This window comes from Thermobia domestica, chromosome 16, assembly GCF_964235325.1.
Source record: "Thermobia domestica chromosome 16, izTheDome1.hap1.1, whole genome shotgun sequence".
NCBI classification, from domain to species: Eukaryota; Metazoa; Arthropoda; class Insecta; order Zygentoma; family Lepismatidae; genus Thermobia; species Thermobia domestica.
This window is the reverse complement of record NC_137469.1, coordinates 88,331,965-88,354,451: the sequence shown is the minus strand read 5'-3', so window position 1 is coordinate 88,354,451 and position 22,487 is coordinate 88,331,965. Positions and strand designations below refer to the sequence as shown.

The 22,487-nt window shown below is 35.2% G+C and overlaps 1 protein-coding gene across 1 annotated transcript in view; it reads left to right on the top strand.

Annotated features, from left to right (window-relative positions):
* Positions 1-22,487, top strand: part of MED23 (mediator complex subunit 23) — a 94,478-nt gene that overhangs the window by 32,764 nt on the left and 39,227 nt on the right. The window contains exons 8-11 of the mRNA XM_081742725.1: positions 5,417-5,619; positions 12,830-13,203; positions 15,457-15,631; positions 20,033-20,202. Of these exons, the coding sequence (XP_081598851.1) occupies positions 5,417-5,619; positions 12,830-13,203; positions 15,457-15,631; positions 20,033-20,202 (922 nt within the window). The remainder of the gene's footprint in view (positions 1-5,416; positions 5,620-12,829; positions 13,204-15,456; positions 15,632-20,032; positions 20,203-22,487) is intronic.

The window sequence follows — 22,487 nt, the reverse complement described above, 5'->3', positions numbered from 1 at the left end:
TCTGTGAAAAAATAAAATGGACCGTGTACTTTCGCGGGACCCTTACGAAAAACAATGACTTACAAAGAGTCACCTTATGTCCCATCTATATATGTAGGACATATATAGAACATTGTGTTTGTTCATTGTACATCTGGTATGGAATGTGGTTTCATCAAAGAAATGTCATCTTTCTACGAATCCATTTTTAACTGCATCTCACGGAAGACCCGTCTTTTTATTGCTAGTGGAAGGACCGGGACCAATTTTGATCTTGCACAATTTAAAACATAGTCACTTAGAGAATATCTTCTGCACAGTCATTTTTGGTATGTTTAGTTCTCTGCTTGCTCTAGCCTCTGACTTGCGTAAATTTCGTTGAAACGCCTCTTTACTCTTTTAATATTGCCATCAACACTCAAATTCGACAGGATTCTTACTTTTACACAATCATCAAGTTCTCACAAACTGTTGATTCTACTTGGTTTTATGTGATGCAAGGGCTGCGGTGGCTCAGTTATATTATGTTCACCTCTGCTGCATGGGGTCTTTCGTTCGATCCCAGCTCGTATCAAGGAGCTTTGTGAACAAACACCGTGTGCGTGGGTTTTCTCGGGGTTCTGCCGTTTCCTCCTAATTCCTTCATTCCCATCATCACCATCTTCTTTAGCCTAGCTGGCATAAGCGGGGACGTAAAACTTAAAGATTTCATTTTTTGTGTGATGTGACTTTTCTAAACCGTGCACAAAACTCACACTGCACTGTAATAAACCGATATGAACATCTCCAAACAGGCACACAAATCTTTATTCTATCCCTATGCCATTTTGGAAACTGGCCCCGCAGTAAGCGTGAGAGACGATCTGCTGGTGCTCTTGAGAAACATGTACATGTACAGTTTGTGTTGCTGAGTGTGTGGACTGTGACCGTGTAAAATGAGAAATATATGTATTAGCTTTTGAAATCGCATCATTCTTTAGTGTATGTCCTATACAGTCACGTTTAAATATTAATGACTTATCTTTTTGTTTTTTGTGTTAATGATAGGTTGACGGAAAATTGATCCCCGTTTGGCTATTTGGAGTCAATTTCAGAGAAGTATGTTTCCACATATGATATTTACATATATAATGCTTGGATAATTGCTAATTCTGTGTAATTTTTGTTTGAAAGAAGAGAGGTCGAAGCTTTTTTTTTTTTTAAATAAAATCTTTTAATATCTGCGAAGTTTGTTATAGGAAGATAAAAAAAAGACTTTGATTACAAAGTATTTATACTCCGGGGCTAGAGTGGCTGAGTTATGGAGCGCTCAGCTGTTGTGTGAAGGATCCCTGGTTCTATCCCAGGGCTTATGAGTTTATGTTGGACAGGATGAGTTTTCACGGAGTTCTTCCTATTCCTTCCCTTTCACCAATTTTTCATCATCACGCACATACAGTAAACTACCTAGGTACATGTACGTTAAATCATCATTTTACTGACGTAAAAAAGTATCCCATTTCTACGAAACTATAAAAAGAAAAAGGTAGTTCGTTGACCAATATTACAATTATGAGGAGTAAAATAGGTATTACAGATACTAAACAAGAGAGATATGGGGAGCTCGAAATTAAGACTTAATTGTGTTATTTATACATGGTTTTGAACGTGGAAAATTCGTGTTACTAGTGTTTAACAAAAAAAATGTCCAAAGATGATATATTAATCGAAAGATCTCATCGAGCTTTTTTTTTTTTTTTTAAAAAAAAAAAGTGGAAATCCTCGTGCATAGTTTTCGAAAAATTCGACTTTTTTAAACGTAAAAATTCACAATGTACGGTAACCATGCCACCTATTAAAATGAAAGTGATACTGAAGTATACTCTTATCAGGCTTTCGGAGTTCTCCATTTATATTTTCTTTTATGTCTCCTCATATACCTATTTTACTCGTAATAAATACACAGATATTCGAGTTTGGTCAGCTAAGGTCTTTAGGTTTTAATGAAAATGGATACTTTTTGTATGTCGGTAACAGAAAATACAGTTCATTATAATTGATTTGACTCTCAGTTTATTACACAGAGAATCATTCATTTGAGTTTGTATTTCATTTACTTTGGCCTCCATCACATAATCGTGGGATGTTACACTAAAGTTGAATTTTGATTTCAAATATTAGTCCTTGGATAAATTTTAATTTCACTGTGTACTTGCAATGAATTCCATATCTATGTGAATTGTTGTTGTTTGGAAAAATTGTTGTTGTTTGGAAATACGTATACTCTATACAACTTTGTAGCAATTCTATAACTAAACATTTTAAATGTTTACTTAGTTGTCTATATTTTACTTGGACATAGGCAAAACGTACTTTTCAAAAGAAATAAATTATTACAAAAGATCAAATTTGGGAATGAACTTGTTAGTCTAGTTGCGCATAACACTGAAATACAAATAAAAAGTAATTTAGTTTATTAAGAATCGTTCCAATAAAATTTGCGTGTTTTTTTCTTCGTCAAGATAACTGTAAAGTAGTATTAACGTTTGAAGAACATAGCATTCTAAATTGCGTAATATAGTATGTATGTTAGGTAAATATATTTTCAGTTTATTATACAAGTAATATACGAGTGCGCACAAGAAATACTAAAATTCAACATTTTATAGCGTTCTAGAACTTACACGTCTATTGGTAAATTTTTCGTAATGTTTATAGTTGAAAAATATTTCATAATTATTTTATGACGGTTTTCTCAGCTTCTAAACTATTAACCAAGTTGTTTCCTAAGTTGTAGATGCTGTGTTCTTTTTTAAAAAATCGTCTCCTGTTTTACCGTTAGAAGAAAAAGTGGCGCGAATTTTATTTGAATTGCTTAATATAAAACTATAAGATAAAATTTCAATGCATGTTCACAGGCTTACAGTGAATCGAGGAATAGTACTGTTTATTTTATATATATATATATATATATATATATATATATATATATATATATATATAAAGTTTCTTGGTTTAGTGATATAATATCTACGTAAATTGAAAAAAAAATCATCGTGTCAGTAAGTCTTTTTTGGAATGAAAATAAAAGATTGTATTTTGGTTTTTGTTTTCTTGAGTAGTACATGGTCTTTTCTTATAGAAAATTTATGATGGAAAAAATTTTGGTATGGCTAGAAATATTTTCTTCTTTTTATGTGTCCATCTTACAGTGTATGAGGCGCATTGTTGATATTTGTAATCCTTGTTAGTTATCTTAGAAATTTACGAGGAACTATATTTATTATTTTGTATGGTCATGATATGTCATATTGCAAGTGGATACTGTAATTTATTTTGTCTGTGTTACCCTTTTCTCTGAAAGCAAGTCTTTTCTTTTCTTTTCTTTTTTTTTTTTTTAAGTAAAGACTTCGATGTACTCAATATATCTTTGTATTTACTTAATTCTAGCTAGATGACAATATACAAAGTGGATTAATTCAGTCAGATGTGGCTGATGTCGCCGCAATGTTATAACCTAAAAGAGATTAAGCATATCGATAATTGTTGTGCATTCTGGATTCAGTTTTCGTATAAATTGTTCAGTTTGTTGCATTTTCTTTTTCGTGTTAACTAAAATACTTCTAGTTAGGAGCTTCTAGAACCATCTCTCACCTCTCTGCTCGAATTGGCATGTGTTATATGTATCGCTCGGATTCTCTATTGTTTGACAGTTGTTGGGAATCGGTGGCTTAGTGGTAGAATGTTCACCTCTGGTGCATGGGGTCCTTGGTTCGCGCCAAGTGAGCTTTGTGGTGGACAAACACCGTGTGCGTGGGTTTTCCCGGGGTTCTCCCGTTTCCTCCCACTATTCATTCCACCCTTTCATTCATTTTTCATCATCACCGTCTCATTTAGCCTAGCCGGCATCAGCGTGGGACGTAAAACTTAAAAAAGAAATATTTCATTTTGACTGTTGTCATTTTGCAGTTGCTTCTATCATTTGAAAGCAATTATTGGCGAATCTGTCATTTACTGTACTATATATAGAATTAATTTAAGTTTTTTCGTATTAACACTTCTTTCATTTCAGAAATAATTTAAATAATTAATAAAAGTGATAGTTTTAAACTTTGCTTTAACTTTACATATTTGTTCAGAAATTTTGAATTGTTACAACCGGGAGACAAGTGATTGGAGCTCAAAACATACTGCAATAAAATGTAATTGGGTGTAAACTTGAACGAAAAAAATATATACATGTTCAAAATTTCATTACAATACAGTAATATCCATCTACCTATGTTACAGCACTCGACACATTTAATCCTAAAAGATTTCATCAAACTAAGATATCGTTATCTCTGTTGGTTTGTATTGTGCAAGTTGATGTATCAAAACATATTGGCTGCAGTGTAGGTAGTCGTTTGTGAAAGAAATATTCATGATATTATTATTATTATTATTATTATTATTATAGCGAGACATCTTACGGTAAGTCTTGTCAATCACGCTCCTAATAGTTTAATCGGGCTACTAATGATTGTCGCTAGCTGCGCCGCCTCGTACCTGCTACCAAGAGATTCGCCAGCGTGCAGGCAATTAGCAGACGAGCCAATGGCTTGGGAGACAGCTATTTATTATTATACGTGTTCAACGTGATACTTTATTAAGTACTTCAATTAATAGTGGATTTATATATTGCTGTTACGTTTAGTTCCTTGGTATTTATTTTGAATTGCTAGAACTTCTTACCTACCTTTAGCATGTTTGTTTCTTCAGCTGTTCATTATCATCTATAAATGTCATGTCTTCTATCGGATGAATAAAATCAGCATGCTGACTGGGTTCAACCTCAGTTTTCAGGTAGCTACAGTTGAACAGTTACAGCTGAGCACACGGATTAGAAAGTGATTATTTCTTTTGTTTATGGTATAAGAAACCGAAAATATCCAGATACAACGTAGAGCTTCTCTTCAGCTTATCCTTAATAACTTTCTCTGCGAGATACTTAATGGAAATTCTTTGTGTTCAAAATCGACAAATCTGTCACTCATGTGGAAGTTGCCCCTTGGTACTCCATTTCAGTTTTCTCGTCGACTTTTTTTTTTTGTTTTTGTTTGTTTGTTTGTTTGTGAGAGCTGGGTTACTATTGTGTTGAGTCTTTTGATTTCTTTGTTGATGTTCAGTAATCACTCTCCTAGAAATCGGATCTGTATTCTTGATCATAGCTTCCATATATCGTGTAACCAGAAAAGAGTTTTTAAGTGCGATTATAACAATTTCAGAAAACAAGTCATGTGAAAATACGCACATAGATAGTCATAATTGCAGTAATCATATATAATAAATTATCAGTTTCTGTTTTCTTCCTTTTTCGTAAGGAAGGGATGTCTTTTATTTCATTATTGTATTAATTTACTGAAGTGTACCATGTAAACTAATGTACGTGTTTTTTTTTCTAAAATTTCTTTTATAGTTAAATACTTTTCTCCCCGTACTGAAGTTATATGACCTATTGTATCCAGAGAAAGAACCACTTCAGGTCCCAGATTATAATAAAGCTGTTTGTACCCACCAGATGGCCATAACTTGCATTTGGATTCATTTTCTGAAGAAGGCTCAGACAGATCCTGTAAATCTTCAGCGACCTATGCCGCATGCCTTGAAGCTGCACCACGAGTAAAATACTTTTTTTTTTATTTCTTAGTGTAGTTTTAATAAGGATTAATTATTGTTTATGCATGAGGTAGTGTACGAAGTGATGTCTATTTGTTTCTTGAATAACATTTAAAGTTTTAAAATAAAAATGCAATGAACTTAAATTTAGATCTTTAGTGGCTGAGCGCCATAAGAAATGGAGGAGGAGGGGGTCAAAGTTGGTGGGATATGGGCTATGTTATACTATAGAAATACATCAAATAAACTGTTGAGTCGTAAAAATAGTGAAAGATAGACAATGCAAACAGTGGCAGTTTCACATATTGGCAAAAGAAGAATGGGTAGAGTAGATCACGAGCCGCCATTTTGAAATTGTGATTTTTTTTATTTTATTATTATTATTATTATTATTATTATTATTATTATTATTATTATTATTATTATTATTATTATTATTATTATTATTATTATTATTTTGTTTAATGGAAAGGTAGTTATGTGATATATCAATTAGGGCCAGCATGTTCTCAAAATATCAATTATGAACTTTAGTGATCGTTATACTTGGAAGATTTAGGATCATCTTTATAGTTCTACTACAGACGGACTAGTTCCGTCAAACGAATATTCATTCACTAATGCTTCTTCTTCTAGAATATCCATTTTCTTATTCGTTGGTTATACAATGAAACAATGAAATACCAGTATGTCAATTGGCCTCCTTTGTCAGGAAATTTTTATATAGTTTACGTTTAGTTCTGTCAAGTAGGTGTCAATTTGTTCTTGATGATGAAGCATGATTTTGACAGAACGCATTACGAAAAAAGTACAATAAAATAAAAAAAAAAAAAAAATAACAGACTGGTGTTGCACGTGATTCACCTCTATTTAAAAACATAAAATTCTTACTAATGAATCGCAACCCTGCTTTGAAGTTTACACGACATCCATAGAAGCAAAGCCTGTAAAGCTATATACTCTGGTAGAACTCCAGGGGCGTATAAATTTGGGATATTTGATGGCCGACCCATATAAATCATCCTGTAGCTTTGTTTGCTTGATTTGTAAAGTATACATAACTTCTCAGCACCGAGTCTATATTAGACATGGACGATGAACTTACAGTTTGAGGTAGAATCTGAACAACTATAATGCGTTCAAACCTAAATTCTTTCCTACCGATAATCGAATTTGGGATTACGTAGATCAAAGCACCCACACTAGCCCGAGACCAGCAGGAAGGGCTTTGGAGCTTTTCGTCCAGAAATATGTTTGCGTTACAAACTCTGATAGTACAGAACAATTGTAATTAATAAATTCGAGAGAATATACGTACTTTACGTTTTTCATTGTAGTACAGATAAGATACGGAAAATCGAAAAGTATTAAGTATATTTGTTATATCACAAATGTTTTGAATAGGATTTCCAAACGTCCCAGTTTTGCCTGAACAGTTCTGGATTTGCATCATCTGTCTCCCTAAAAATTGTTCAAAACTCAAATGTCTCAGATTTTCTCCAAAACATAAGTTACTATCATTCGTGCGATGTTTAGAAAGTCATTGATGCTCAACTGATAGGAATAATCTGTCACTCGTTTTTGATGTATTGGCCTATGATTTAATTAATTGTGATATTTTAGCAAATAGTAAGGGGATAACATTAACAATAATATTAATTTTCATAGTCTGAAAATGGAGAAGTAGTCCTAATTTTGCATTAAATGTAATTCTATTCGTCAGGGAGAAAGTCGCTTTTAGTAAGCTGCTAATGTATTAAATAAGTTGAAATATTTCCTTGTTGGCGCAAAGAATCATATTTAATAATTTATCACTGGTAGTTGCATGCAGCTGGTAAAGAAGCCCAGAATAAAAAAGATGCGCCTGTTGCCGAAATACACTGAGGAAAGAATAGTAATTTCCCAAGTATAAAGTCACATGTGTAGAGATTATTTAATGATCATTGTTCGTATTGATCTATATCGGGTGTATCAAAAGTCTGGGACCATAGGCCAACTCCATTAGAGTAAAGATACGAAAAAATGGAAAGTTGTTGGAAATAGGTATTTTTCCTTTTAAAATGGTGAAATTTTTCCAGTTGCACCAGCTATTTTAGGTCTTTTACTGATAAGGCGCTCTATGTTAAAAGTAACTTTTCAAGTTCAACAGGCTTCCGTATTCTGTACAGACAGTTTATATTTTAAGGTTTGTGTCCGTGTCCGTATCTTACTGTTAAAGAAATGGCGAAATGTCTGTATTTCGTTTTAGACCCGAAAAATAGATAAATTAGGTACTGTTTCCGTACCTTGCACCGACTACAGACTCAAGGAAAATAACGAGAGTTTTGTACTGTAGTTTTAAACCTACATGGAAGACCATGAAACGGATTGGTCTCTGTGAGAGAACCTTAGCAGCCTGTAGTGTGCGTTTACAAATGATGCAGAGAATTGTAAGCAGAAAAAAAAAAAATTAGTGAAACTGGAAATACATTATTTCGATCTCTGGAAAAGAAGCCTCGCTGTCTGAAAGAATCAACTGGCAGATATAAATGTAGGCTTGAAACTTCTTGGCTCTCATGATTATTCCAGTGCTTAGCATTTGAAAACAGCAAATAATGAAGATCTGAAAGATAAACAAAATGTCTTATATGTTTAAATAACATAAACAGATTAGTCTAGTTGTTTTAACTGTCAGGCTACTAATTTTTATGACCCTTTTTTATTTTTTTATTTCAGTGTTAATCGTATCATGTATAGGTATATTGTAGTAAGTAGTTTTCTTTTACTTAAATGATTTCAGCAATTTACAGTAAATCAAAAATGTCCAGAAAATCTGGCAGCCCTGTTCAAACGGAACAAAAAGCACGCAAAAATGACACAGGGAAGTGCGCATTGTTACATGAGAGAATCTAGAACAGTTCAAACCCATTTCCCAATGATACTGTATTGTTGGTAAGGTGAGGGCCCAAGGAAACAGCGTACTGAACTGTCATCGTTGATTTTCCATTTAATGTATGGCGTCGTACCAATATACAGCCTAAACGGTTGTGCAATTGGGAAAATTCCATTATTTGAGATTGAAAACAGGTCTAAGAGAAATAAATCACTCTAATTTATTAAAACTTGTATTTATCTTTGAGCACACCAAATATACAAAATCAATTCTACTGTATTCGCTCACACACTTTCTGTATTTCTACCTTGTTCATGGTCCTGTTCACGCATCCGTAGCTAAGATTAAATAGGTAAGGAAAAGGACAATCAAATTTTTTCCATTGTGAATGCGTCCTTGTGTTCCATATGCTGAAATGGGCTTTGTATAAGTAACCAGAGTCAAAAGCTGCTCTGTACATGATCTAATTAAAAAAGAAAATACGTCCGATTTTATTTTGTCATGTGAATACTAACAAAACAAGGTCGTCTATTGTAGAGGTATGGGGATATTACTTGAATTCCTCCATTTACAGAAAATATCGGTAGCCGGCGGTTTGCTTGTGAATGTAGTAAACAGCCATCGGAGTTAAATTTACCGCGAAAGCTTAGTGAGACCAAATCGAAAGTGTTTGGAAGATTCATTAATTGCCGTAGTCGAAGCATAATCTCCAAGGCCAAAATACAGCAAAGTAAAACACTTTAAGAATCCTCTTTCACTCCGATGGGTAGTACTTCCTGAAAGTTTTCAGTTGCCTTCATAATGTGCAACGCAATAAATTAAACCTATGAACTTCTGTGTCCTTTAACACCCACACTTATTATCATTTTCTGAGTTGTTATGCTCTCTACCGTTCAGATATGGCTCCTAATTTTTTTTTTTTCTGTGCCTCAAACTGAAATCCCAGTAAGAGGAACCTCGCAGGTAAAGGGTACTCTTCAAAGTATGAACTTTGTACAAAGAATATTCCACATGGCTACCAACCGATCTGTGATGATGTGCACGAGAGATAAGTGAATTAAATTAAGTCTTACATAGGATGCTCCAATAAATAGAAGAAATTTGTCTCATGATATATATATATCACACAAAGTAAACAGTTTTGTTTCTGTTAAGAATTGAACTGGTGATAACAGATTATAGCAAATCGTACTGTATTCTGTACGAGTTAAGAAGAATATTGAGATGGTTCCAACTTCTTTTAAAAGTTGTACTTCCAGTGTATCCTATCTATATCTGACTATTCGGAAATCTGTAGTATTTGGATTGCGAGATAGGCTTGGTTCATTGAGCTTGTGTACTTCATACGGTTATATTGATCCTCTGCTTCCTACAGAAGCAAGTAGTTAAAACCTGGGTATTATTTTGTTGTCATGTTTGTGTGTTTTGTAGCCATATACAGATGGTTATCAAAATAATCGAAAACCTGGAGTTGAAAACATATCAAATACGTATCTGAGTTTGCAACGGTTAGGCAGCGATCACAGCACTGGGCTATTTGTGGTGGTGTGTTAGGGCAAACTTCGTACTATGTGAGGAGCAGTAGAAAGGCAGTATGCAGTCAACTGAGTAGACGGTGATGGTTTATAATGGGCGAATTGTAATTGTAATATGGAATTGGAATTCTCTGATTTCCAAAAAGGGCAAATTGTTTGTACTCGGTTATGTGGTGCGAACATGACGAAAGTAGCAAGTGTTTTGGATGTATTGCAAGGAATAATGTCCAAGGTGATGACGCTCTATAAAACTCACGGCAAAACTACATCGGCGAAGAGGAAAAATGGTCAGAAAAAATGAAATGAAATGAAATTTTTGAGTTTTACGTCCCACGATTATGCCGGTTAGGCTAAAGGAGACGGTGATGATGAGTAATGAATGAAATGGTGGAATGAAGCAAGTGGGAGGAAACGGGAGAACCCCGAGAAAACCCACGCACACGGTGTTTGTCCACCACAAAGTTCACTTGGCGGGAGCAGGGTTTGAACCCAAGACTTCTAGCACAAGAGGTGAACGCTCTACCACTGAGCCACCGCGGCCCCGTCAGAAAAAATGACTCAGTGACAGGTCCCACCGATCATTAAAGCGGATTGTCACTGAAAATGATCATGCGACTGCGGTGCTAGTGACGGAGGAATTAAAGCAGCGCTTCCCTGAGCCTGTGACGAGAATCACAATTCGCTGTGAATTACATAATACAGATGTACAGAGTCGTGTTGCAGATGCGAAACCACTGATAAGGGACCATATTTCTTCAGCATGACGCCAATGGTGCCGCGAATATGCAGCAGCATAAACCGCTGATGACTATAAACGTGTGATATAATCGGACGAGTCAGCGCTTACCTTGTTTCAAACCACGAGCCATGTGTATGTCTGGCGGACGCGTGAAGAAGCGTATGATTCGCTGTTTCCGCCCAACCTTGAAACATGGCGCCGACTCTGTGATGTTGTGGACCTCAGTATCCTGGATTTCAGTGGGTCCTATACTAACACGTAGGAATCATGACTTTACCTGTGATTATGTCGCCATTTTAAAGGATCGTGTGCCTTATATGTCCATATGTTGTTTTCGGGCAATGACATCATATTTCAGGATGATAAGGCGCCCACTCACACATCTGTAGCTCTTGTAGCGTGGTTTGAGGAATATCGGGACGAAGTTCCACACTTTCTCTAGCCTGCCCAATCTCCAAATCTGAACAGTAGTCCGTTTTGGAGACACGAATCCGGCGCGATTTTCGCTTTCTTCCATTCTAGCGGAACTGAGTAATACTGCACGTTTAATGGCGTAAGTTACCATCTCCGACCTCTGTGACTCCATTCTAGGTTGCATCAGAGCTAGTCGGAGAGCGAAAGGTGTTCCAACACCGTATTAATCTGGTAAGTTACACCTTTCAGGTGGTTGTATTATTTTGAAAACCATCTATACATTTCTGTAAAGTTAAATTTACTATTTAGAAAAATAGATCAATTAAATTGGATTGAATTTGAACATAGCCAAAGTCATAAGTAGATCAACCCCTCCCCCCCCCAAAAAAAACAACAAAAAAATACATCAATTTAGACATACGTATGGTTGTCACACGGAGCATGATTTTAGTTATCTAAGGGTCCAGATAAAATTAATTTTAAAGGTATAACAAAGCATATTGGAAAATATGAAAAATTAACTACCGGTTTAATTGTTAGTCTATTGTAATTGATGTGAGTTTCATTTTCAATAACAATGGAAAATCAGGCATTTCAACAATACATACTTCAAAGAATGAAACAGTTCTTTTTACATATCTATTCTGAAGTTTCAAACTTAAGAATTCAAAAATATATCTAGAGTTGTGCGAGGAATAGATAATAATCAGTCAGATTACAACGTATAAAGTTTAACGATTTCATGGTCAGTGCCTACTTTGAATCAAAGGAATTCATCATCTGCATAAGTTGAGAGAAGCTTTTCCACATTCAACTGGATTTTGAATTCTTAAAAGCCGTGTCTGATAAAAGATAATCTTCAATCTTTCCTAACACTTAGATTCAACCAACCGCTTTAAGGTAGTGCAGGTGAAGAGACTGAGAGCGACATAGATAACGTGATTAACACTCTTACCATTGCTTTATTATTATTGCAAGATATACCTGTATAACTTTATACTATCTCATAAACTTACTTTACAGTCGTATACACAAAATAAATCAAGTTATCATATTGATGAACAGAATTTGATTTCAGTTTATTGCTTTAAAAGAAAGTTTTATGTGTAAAGTGTTAATAAACAGACAGAAAATAAGGTGTATTGAATAACATTTGCTTTTCATTATTTATGTTAAATACGAATTTAAAATAAAGCGTAATTTGCATAAAGATAAATTATAATTATCAGAAAAATGAAGCACTATGACGGTTGCTCTAGTCATATATGTTGTTAGTGTGACTTATGATGATACAATAGAGAGAAGTAAATATTTTAGTAGTAATCTAAAAAGTGTGATTATAAGCACTAGTAGTACTTGTTGGTCTATATTACATATACTTACTGGCGTTACAGCTCACAAAGAATGATAGCCAGCCAGATGACCCATGTTCAACTGAATGATACATGGTCATCGCATCGACTTCAGCGATTTCTGGTTTCGTAGATCAGTCGTTATCTGTTAGTTTGGATAGCCTTTCTTCGCATTACAGATCGAACCCGAAAATATTCAAACGAAAGTCGCTTGGTTACGCAGAAGCATTTATATTACATTAAGTACACATTAAAACAATGTTAGTAATACATTTTTAATTTTTTTTTTCGTTCTTTTCAGATTTCTTCAGCATTTAGCGAAATCCAACAACCAATCCATGCTGACGATGTGCATGGGTTCAGACTACAGAATTGCATTGATATGCAATGCTTATTCTACATATCCGGAATTCTTTAATCGTCCAATGGCATCGTTAGTCGAAACCATACTAGGATTACCTAAATCTCCGTTGCCAACTACTCCATTGTCTATGGCCATTCTCGACTCTCTCACTGTGCATTCAAAAATGAGCCTTATTCACAGCATAGTGAACCACGTCATCAAACTTGCGCAGTCAAAGTCAAATGTTTCATTAGCGCCTGCTCTGGTGGAAACATACAGTCGATTGCTTGTGTACACAGAAATTGAATATCTTGGAGTGAAAGGATTTATTAGTAAGTAATATCTGAACTATGTTTTAGTATTTCTATCATGCGTTAGTGAAGAAGGAGTACAAATTATAAACAACACATATCTTAAATGCTACTCAGATAGACGAAGCCTAAAAATATTTCTTGTTCACCTGAACCATAGGTTGGTGGGCAACATGAAAATTTTAAAACTTTTTTCTTCCTTGGGAGAATTGTTTTATACTTTGATAAGATCTCTTCCTCGTAATTGCATCTAAATGTACTATCCTTGGTCTTCCTCTTCCTGGTTTTCCTTCTGCCTTTCCCTCTATCAGCACGATGATCCAAGCGCAGTCAAGCATGCTGTTTCTTCTTTTTCCTTCTATCTTCATGATCTGTCGTCCTTCATTAGCTTCTTTTAGTATGTCTTCATTCCTTTTCCTTTCGTTCCATGATATGTGCAGCATTCTGCGCCAACACCACATTTCAAATGCTTCCAGCTTGGACATTTAAGCTTTTCTCAATGTCCACGTCTCTGATTCGTAAAGCACCACGCTCCATACCAGAGTCTTAATAAAAGTCTGTACAATTTGAATATTTTCACCTAACTTGGCATCTTTATATTCATCATTGAAATAAAATATTTATAACCAAAGATGTCTAGGCTTCTCCTGGAAATAAAACTGTTAATAAGGTAAATATGAACACGGAACTAATAAACCTGAAAGAAAAATACTTAAAATTAGGTAGGCTCTTATACTTACTGAAAAGAACAATTACTTATCTAAGGGAAAAAAGTGAACAAAAATTGCATTTTCGTAAAAGAAATTGTCTTACAAGTGTACATAATTTTAAATGTATTTTTCTTGCTTGGCTCCATATGTATTTTTGTATTTACATTACCTTAATTCTTTCAGTTCCAGACATATTATCAGGCTAGGTAGTGAAATTATTTAAATTGTATGGGCCGCGGTGGTTCAGTGGTCGAGCGTTTACCATGCGTGGGGTCCCTAGTTCGATCCCAGCTCGCGTCAAGTGAACTTTGTGGTGGACAAACACCGTGTGCGTGGGTTTTCTCGGAGTTCTTCCGTTTCCTACCACTTTCTTCATTCCATTTCATTCATTTCTCATCATCATCATCTCCTTTAGCCTAGCCGGCATAACCGTGGAACGTAAAACTCAAAGATTACATTTCATTTCATTTTCATTTTATTGAATTGTAAATTTTTAGATATCTAATTTTAGAAGATATTTATACACCGTATATTGAGTTCCGTGTAGTTTGTTTAAGATTAATTGTGTTTTAATCTAGTGTGTATGATGTGTTTGCATGTTCTGCCCAATGGTAGGTTTTCGTCTATTTGTAAACAGCTAAGCCTGTAAACCGAGGATAGGACTTTTTTCCGTGTGGGTGGAGTGGAAACTGGATATTGGAGAACTGGAGTAAAAGGGTTGTTGTGAATTAGGATTTTGCTGGTTAAAAGCACAAAACCAATATGCTTTACCATTTATGCTTTAAATGTCTGATCTTTTCAGTAATGTATGCAGAGCTCTTTTTACCATGTTTGAAGCTACTTTGTGCAGCACCTGTACGCTGACGTTCTTAGCTCATATTTTATGTTCCTCTTTAGGTCTCCTAGTGTGTGCGGATTGTTTGCATAAGCTTTTCCTTTGAGATACTCCAATGAAAAGAAAGACAAAAAATACAAGCCATAAATTCGGTGAGCGCAAGGGCCATATTCCTTTCGAAATTATGTAGTAACCGAAAAACTCGCGCAAGAATTGCGTAGTTTCGTTGGATTTACGACACATGACTCCATCTTGCTGGAACCAAGTCTCATGTTTATCAGCTTCAAGAGCCAAAGTAAACTGTGTAATATCTTGGTACGCTGACTATTCATTGTTTTCAAAGAAAATGGGATACGCTATTCGACGATGTGATGCAGTTCAACATTGAAAATTGAGAGTAAGTGAAGTGCTCCTAGCAACGATATCACACATCTCTGTTGAAGACGTCATATGACTGCTGTATGACAGATAACATGTATGCTCGGTGTTAGTACGTCTCATTTAGTGATAAAAATACAATTATTACAACTGCATTTCAGTTTATAATAAGTTTCCTTGATGTGCGCGATTTTTCGATCACTCTGTATATTACAGAAATATTCACTTGATATGTTAATTCATGTTTCTCATAGCTCTCTTGACTAAAGTGTGTAGGAAAATTAAAAAAGAAACTGGTAACAGCATTTTATTTCTCGTAAAGAATGCACAACATTTTTTCTCTCTTTTCAGGTCAACTGTTACCTACAGTATTTAAATCTCACGCATGGGGTATTTTATATACCTTGTTGGAGATGTTTAGTTACCGAATGCACCATATTCAGCCCCACTACAGAGTTCAGCTCTTATCACATCTCCATAGTTTGGCAGCAGTTCCTCAAACTAATCAGACACAGCTGCATCTTTGGTAAGCTACATCCCATAAATTCGAATTATTTTTTTTTTTATATATTAATTTTCTATAGATCTTGATATTACTGTCGTAAATTAGACATTATCCATGCCTATGTCGTCCGTTTATATTTCATTTTGTGTAGAACCAGTGTCTAGTTGCTTAGCTTTTAAAGTTTAAAAGTACTTCAATTTCTGTTATTAGAAACTTTTTTTTTTTTCTTTTTCAATTTTGTAGAAGTCTTTTACAATTTAAGCATGTTACTTTCAGTGGTCCATAGAGGGGCGTTCAAGTCAAATCGGAACTTTTTGTAATAAAGAAAATCAAGGAGTGGAAAGAGCATTTATTTTTCCACATAAATTGCTTACCACAGTTAAAACATTTATCATAGTGTTTAACTAATGCCTGAAAGGCTTCAACATAGATCTGTCAGTACGTCTGAACCATTCTAGACAACATGCTTCACTTCTTTATCGCTGTAGAAATGTTGACCTTCAAGGAATTCTTTTAGAGGTCCAAAAAGAGGGGAATCACTTCCTTGTCATAGTGGTCTTTCAATTCACTGCAGACTTCAACTCTTCCGTGCCGGTAAAAGAAACGAAAAACTGTTTTGGACCTAGCGTGCACTCACTTTTTGGATCAGCAAATTGCCATGAATTATTGTGTTCACTGTTCCTAACTTTTGCAGTTGACTATAGGTTATGCGACGATTGTCAGTAAGCAGCTGTTCAACGCGCTGAATGTTCCTAGGAATGAATGCTGTGGGTTGGAATCGTCAGTGATACACATACAGCTATAATTGAAGCGCTTGCACCATTCAGATCAGATGTCTTACTGAGGCTTAGCGTCTTATCACCGTGTCGTGACTGAAGTCATCTGTAAATTTCAGCTGGTTTTGCGTCCTCTCCACTAAAAACTTCATATCTTACACTAATCCGTATACATGCTTACACTGTTGTCCGCCAGTTTGACTAACCGTCTCTGGGCTGGTGCGTCGAGTGCCACGTACTAGTATACTAGTAACAGGACACAGTTGCCATTTCCCACTACATGCACTATTCTGGGATTAGATTAAAAAAAAAAAAAAAAAAAAGGAAAAAAAAAGATTGACTTGAACGTCCCTCGTAAAAGAGGATAACAAAGACATTAGTTCATAATTTAAATTATGACAGTAAGATGCACTGTAAGTTAAGATCAAGAATCTTGAGTCCAAATTGTTGATAATGATTATATATATATATATAAAAATCATATAAAAAAGTTTAATCCGTTTCCTCTACTTGTGCGTGTTGTATAGTTTTAGTTAATTGCATACTCATTTAAAAAAAAAAAAAAAGAAAAGAAAAGCAAAGCAAATACTGTATTTTTCTAACGCGAATTTATTATCCGAATTGTAGCACAAAAGTTGAACACATGGAGACCACCGAAATGTATTCAATTTTTTTAAGAGTCTCCCGGTTTAAATCGAACCTGGCATACGCTAGAAACTTGACCAGCGGGGAGTGCTAACCAGTAGGTCACATTGTGTAGTCATACTCTTTGTCGCTTTCCTGACTGTGCAACTGAATAATCATGGACAATAGACCTCTCTGACAACATCTGAGTTACGGTATATACTCTTCTTGTACTCTTTTTGGTCAAAATATTTCTGATCACCCTAGTGAAGGAACATAGTAGTTTCCTCTGTTTTGGAATTTTGCTGATTCTTATTGACAGATGCCGGAGGCGTTTCAGGTGTGTGCGAAGAGTTCACCACTGATAATGATGGGTTTTAGCTGGATCTTCACTCACGAGATCACACAAAAATTGACCTTCATGAATTTAGCGCTTAACAAAGCAAAAAGCAAATATGAATTTGATATTCTTCCGTTACATCAACCTTCAGTCACCACTCAGTTCAGTCTTTCGCCACGAGGTAGCAATATGAGATAAAGTTACGAAAGATTAAGTATTTGAATTTTGCTAATTTAACTTTCAACACAATCCTAACGCATTAATACTATAACATATGTGTTCCTAAGGTATTGCACTTTATCCTCATCGTTTTGGTTTCTTTTAAATTTCAAGCAGAAATGAACCAAATACTTCACATCATTGCAAAGTGTCATTTTTTGCTATTTTGAATAATAATATATTTATGTACGAAATAAATTAATTTTCACGACGTTAGAGAGAATCTAATACCTACACGGAAGAAATCACTATAATCGTGATCTTAATATTCGTTCTCGTTTCAACACAAAAAGTAGGATAGTTTCTCATATAAATCAGTGAGCAACATATTCAAGATGGTAGCTGTATTTGAATACTCTTAATATAAAATGTTACTTTCTCCATTTCTGCTTAATTCGCATTTATATATAACTACCTGAAATACCCGTTCTTTGCTCTAGGAGAACTCTTTGGATACATTTGAATTAATGTGTAATGACAAAAAACCCATGAGATACTTGTATTTTTCGCAGAAATGTTGAATATGCCAGCTTGAAGTAGGTACTATCTATCTTCCAAAATTCATTTCAAATGGATCAAGTGTTTCTCCGTGCTGCGGTCACAAACAACATACAAGTCGAGTTCAAAATTACAGAAAATGCCGCCCTTCCCCATTATAACGGGGATTCTCGAAAACACTAGGACACAGGTCCATATATACCTCCTGCTATGGTTTGAATCTATCATAGGGATCTCGCCATCCTCGTTCCACGAGCGCCTAGTATTAAACTTGGTATACTGATACAGTACTGATACTAGTAATACTGTAATGTTAAGAAATTTAATTCGGTTCAGCTGTTTTCCCGTGATTCGGTCACAACAAGGTCAGTTTGATTTTTAACCGTCTTCTTAAAAAGAAGGAAGTTCTCGATATATATATATATATATATATAATTAAGATGTAATATAGAAGGTTGATCGTCTATATGTGCCTGTTTTTAAACCTTCACCCCTGTTCACAGAATGACCGATCCCAATGATTCAAACAGCAGCAGAAAGCCAAAGTGCCCTAGTAGGTTTGTGCGTCATGACTCCCAAAGTTAACTGGTTTTGAGAAGGCTATGTCGTAGCACTTTTCCACGCCAAGTGTTCCGTGACACAAACAGTCCAGGGAAAGTGAATGTGCAATGGGGTCAATGACCTCAAGAACATACATTATCGACATAAACCCGCGATTTGCCAGCACTTTGTTAATCCTGTAAGGAAAGCTAAAAAGGACCGTGTACTGTAATGGCTCCATCTGTAGCTCAGAAGTTGCACCGAATGGTCCTGCAGAAAAACCATCCTACACAACGTGTGATGGCCAGACGATTGTGAACCGCAACCTGCGTGGCAAATTAAATTCGTGGATGGTGTTTAAAAGTCGTGGACATGTCCTTACTGCAGTCGATCGGAAGAAGATAAAGATCCACTGCAGGCGCCTCTACAAACGCCATCTATCTTCGAAAAGTAGAAATTTGTTGTCATACTCAATGAAGCCTGGATTTATCTATAAGATTGTGGCAAAATTGGAGCCGTAATGTACATTCCAAGAGACGCAAAAACCCTTCATGACTTCGTCCGTTAGTGTAAAGCAAGTTTCTCGAAGAAATTTCTGATTGTCGCCGGATACTGACATAAAGGGAAATTAACGATTCGGAGGTGCCTAAAAACTAAAAAAATGAACTCCACATGTTATCAGCAACATATTCTCACACCTAGTTTATACAGAAGATCTGCTCCGTTTATATGGAAATGCAATAAATCACGTCCGTGTGCATATAGATAAGGCCTCATCACATACATTTCGTTCTACACAGAGATTTGAACAGCAGATGGCGCCAGACACCGGCATCCAGGGTATTTCCTTCCAGGACATACCAGTCGATCTTCCAAAAATTTGAGCAAGCGGGTAAATGGGGGCCAAATTTAGGCAGTAATTTGTTTGGCTTGGCACAAATTTTAATTTTCTTGTAGATAATAATAATGAATTATTTTCTGGTTTTAATAGCTTTATATTATTATTATTATTATTATTATTATTATTATTATTATTATTATTATTATTATTATTATTATTATGTACTTTTTAGCACCTTTACTGAAGTTGGTTAATATTGTTTTTACAAAAATGATTTTATTATATAATATAGATGGAAAAAATTAAATAACATTCGTGTGTATTTTCCATATTAAATATCGTTCATCTATTACATTTTTAATAAATATAAAAATAGGAAGGGGCATTTTACTCCTACTAAATAATATACAGGTATGTCATTTAATTTCTTTTATTAATTTAATATGTTACACACTAAAGTTTCATTTATTTACTTTTGATACTTTTGATACTTTGTAATATGAATAATAAGATAAATTATTCGTCGTAGTGTATTTTTTGCAACCCAATGACTAACAAGTATCAATTCATTGTACTTCCTTTAGTGTTGAAAGTACAGCATTAAGATTGATAACTGGTCTTGGCAGTGCCGAAGTTCAACCTCAGCTTTCAAGGTTTTTGAGTGAACCTAAAACATTAGTGTCAGCAGAATCAGAAGAGCTGAATAGAGCCCTTGTTCTCACTTTGGCCAGGTCAATGCATGTTACAGGAACAGGTAAGTTTCCTCCAATAATATATTTATTGTAAGTGCTAATATATATATAGATAGATCATTCATTCATTCATTGAAAGATTGAAATATTTTCCTAAAAATACGGATCTTCAACATTTTTCATATTTGGAGTGAAACGAAGCAAAACTGTTCCCCTCCGCTTTCTCTTACGACACGGCAACTTTTAACATCCAGCGGTCTTAGAATCCACGGCTTTACGCATAGAAGCGAACAAACAACAAAGTAATAAAAAAGAGTGTGGTGTCATCTATTCTCTAGTTATAAAGAAATTGTTTTTAAATGTATTTACAACTATTTACACTGGCAGTCTTTCTTACATATTTGCATATAAAAACAGAATTTAGGAGACTTTGGAAGATTGCAATCACCTGCGTGTAGTTAGCACCCCCCCCCCCCCACACACACACAATATATTTTTATGTCAATCGTTTGATCAGGTATGATCTACAATTTTTAACGTTTGATCAGCTTTATTAAAATAAATATAAGCTATATTTAGTAGGGGGGACTAACTACATGCTAGGTCCTCTTTCACTCCAGATTCGGAATTTTTCGATGCTAATTGTTCGATCCGGGACATGTATAAGGGAATCAACGAATTTAAGAAAGGCTATCAACCTCGTGCTTATATATTAAAGGAATCTGACGGTACAGTTCTCACTGATACGGATAGCATCTTAAATAGATGGAAAGATTTCTTTGACGATTTGCTTAACACGCAACCAAAAACTAGTGTGCGTGAAGAAAAGGAGATACACACCACAGAACCGTATATTCCAGAACCCAACCGAATAGAAGTAGAAACGGCTATAAAGAAATTAAAGAAACACAAATCTCCGGGTGTAGATGAAATTCCGGCTGAGTAAATTTTAGCTGGAGGCGAAAAATTGTGGAACAAGATACACAAACTCGTTCTCCTTATCTGGAACAAGGAAGAATTGCCACAAGAATGGAAAGAATCAATCATTGTTCCAATTCACAAGAAAGGCGACAAAACTGACTGTAATAATTATCGAGGCATTTCTCTTCTGTCAACATCCTATAAAATCCTTTCAAATATTTTATTAGCAAGACTGACCCCATACGCAGATGAAATTATTGGAGATTATCAGTGCGGATTCAGACGAAATCGATCAACTATCGACCAAATATTTACCATTCGCCAAATACTCGAAAAAAAGTGGGAATACAATACCCCGGTACATCAACTATTTATTGATTTTTAGAAAGGCGTACGACTCGGTTAGGAGAGAAACATTATACAACGTTCTTACAGAACTTGGAATACCGAGAAAGCTAATTAGATTAATTAAGGTATGTTTAAATGAATCCCAAAGTAAAGTCCGAGTAGGAAAATTTTTGTCCACGAGCTTTCACGTCGAAAATGGCCTGAAGCAAGGAGATGCGTTGCCGCCATTATTATTTAACTTCGTTCTGGAATACGCTATAAGAAAAATCAAAGATAGCAACCAGGGCCTACAGTTGAACGGTATTCACCAGGTTATGGCATATGCTGATGATGTAAATTTAATAGGGGAAGATAGGAGAACAATAGAAAGAAATGCAGAGATCTTATTAAACGCTTGCAGGGACATGGGTTTAGAAGTAAATGCAGAGAAAACTAAATACATGGAAGTGCGTCGGGACCGTAATACGGCAAATTATGAATGCGTTAAAATATTAAGTAATACTTTTGATATAGTGGATACTTTTAAATATCTAGGATCAATATTAACAGATGAAAATCATATTCACGAAGAAATTAAATGTCGAACAAAAGCAGGGAATTCGTGTTTCTATTCGGTTCAAAATCTCTTGTCGCGAATTCCGTCGAGGAATTTGAAGCTTAAAATATATAAAACGATAATCATTCCTGTTGTTCTGTATGGCTGCGAAACATGGTCACTTACTCTGAGGGAAGAACATAGACTGAAAGTATTTAAGAACAAGATCCTGAGACGAATATTCGGACCCAAGAGGAACGGGAATGGGGAATGGCGGAAACTTCATAACGAGGAACTACATAATTTATATGGTTCACCCAACATTGTTAGGGTCGTCAAGTCTAGGAGGCTTAGGTGGGCGGGTCATGTGGCTAGAGTGGAAGAAAGTAGAAACGCTTTCAAAGTCTTGACTGGAAGACCAATCGGAAAACGACCATTAGGAAGACCTAGGCGCAGATGGGAGGACAATATTAAGATGGATCTCGCAGAGATTGGAATACAAAGTAGAAACTGGATGCAGTTAGCTAAGGATAGAATTCAGTG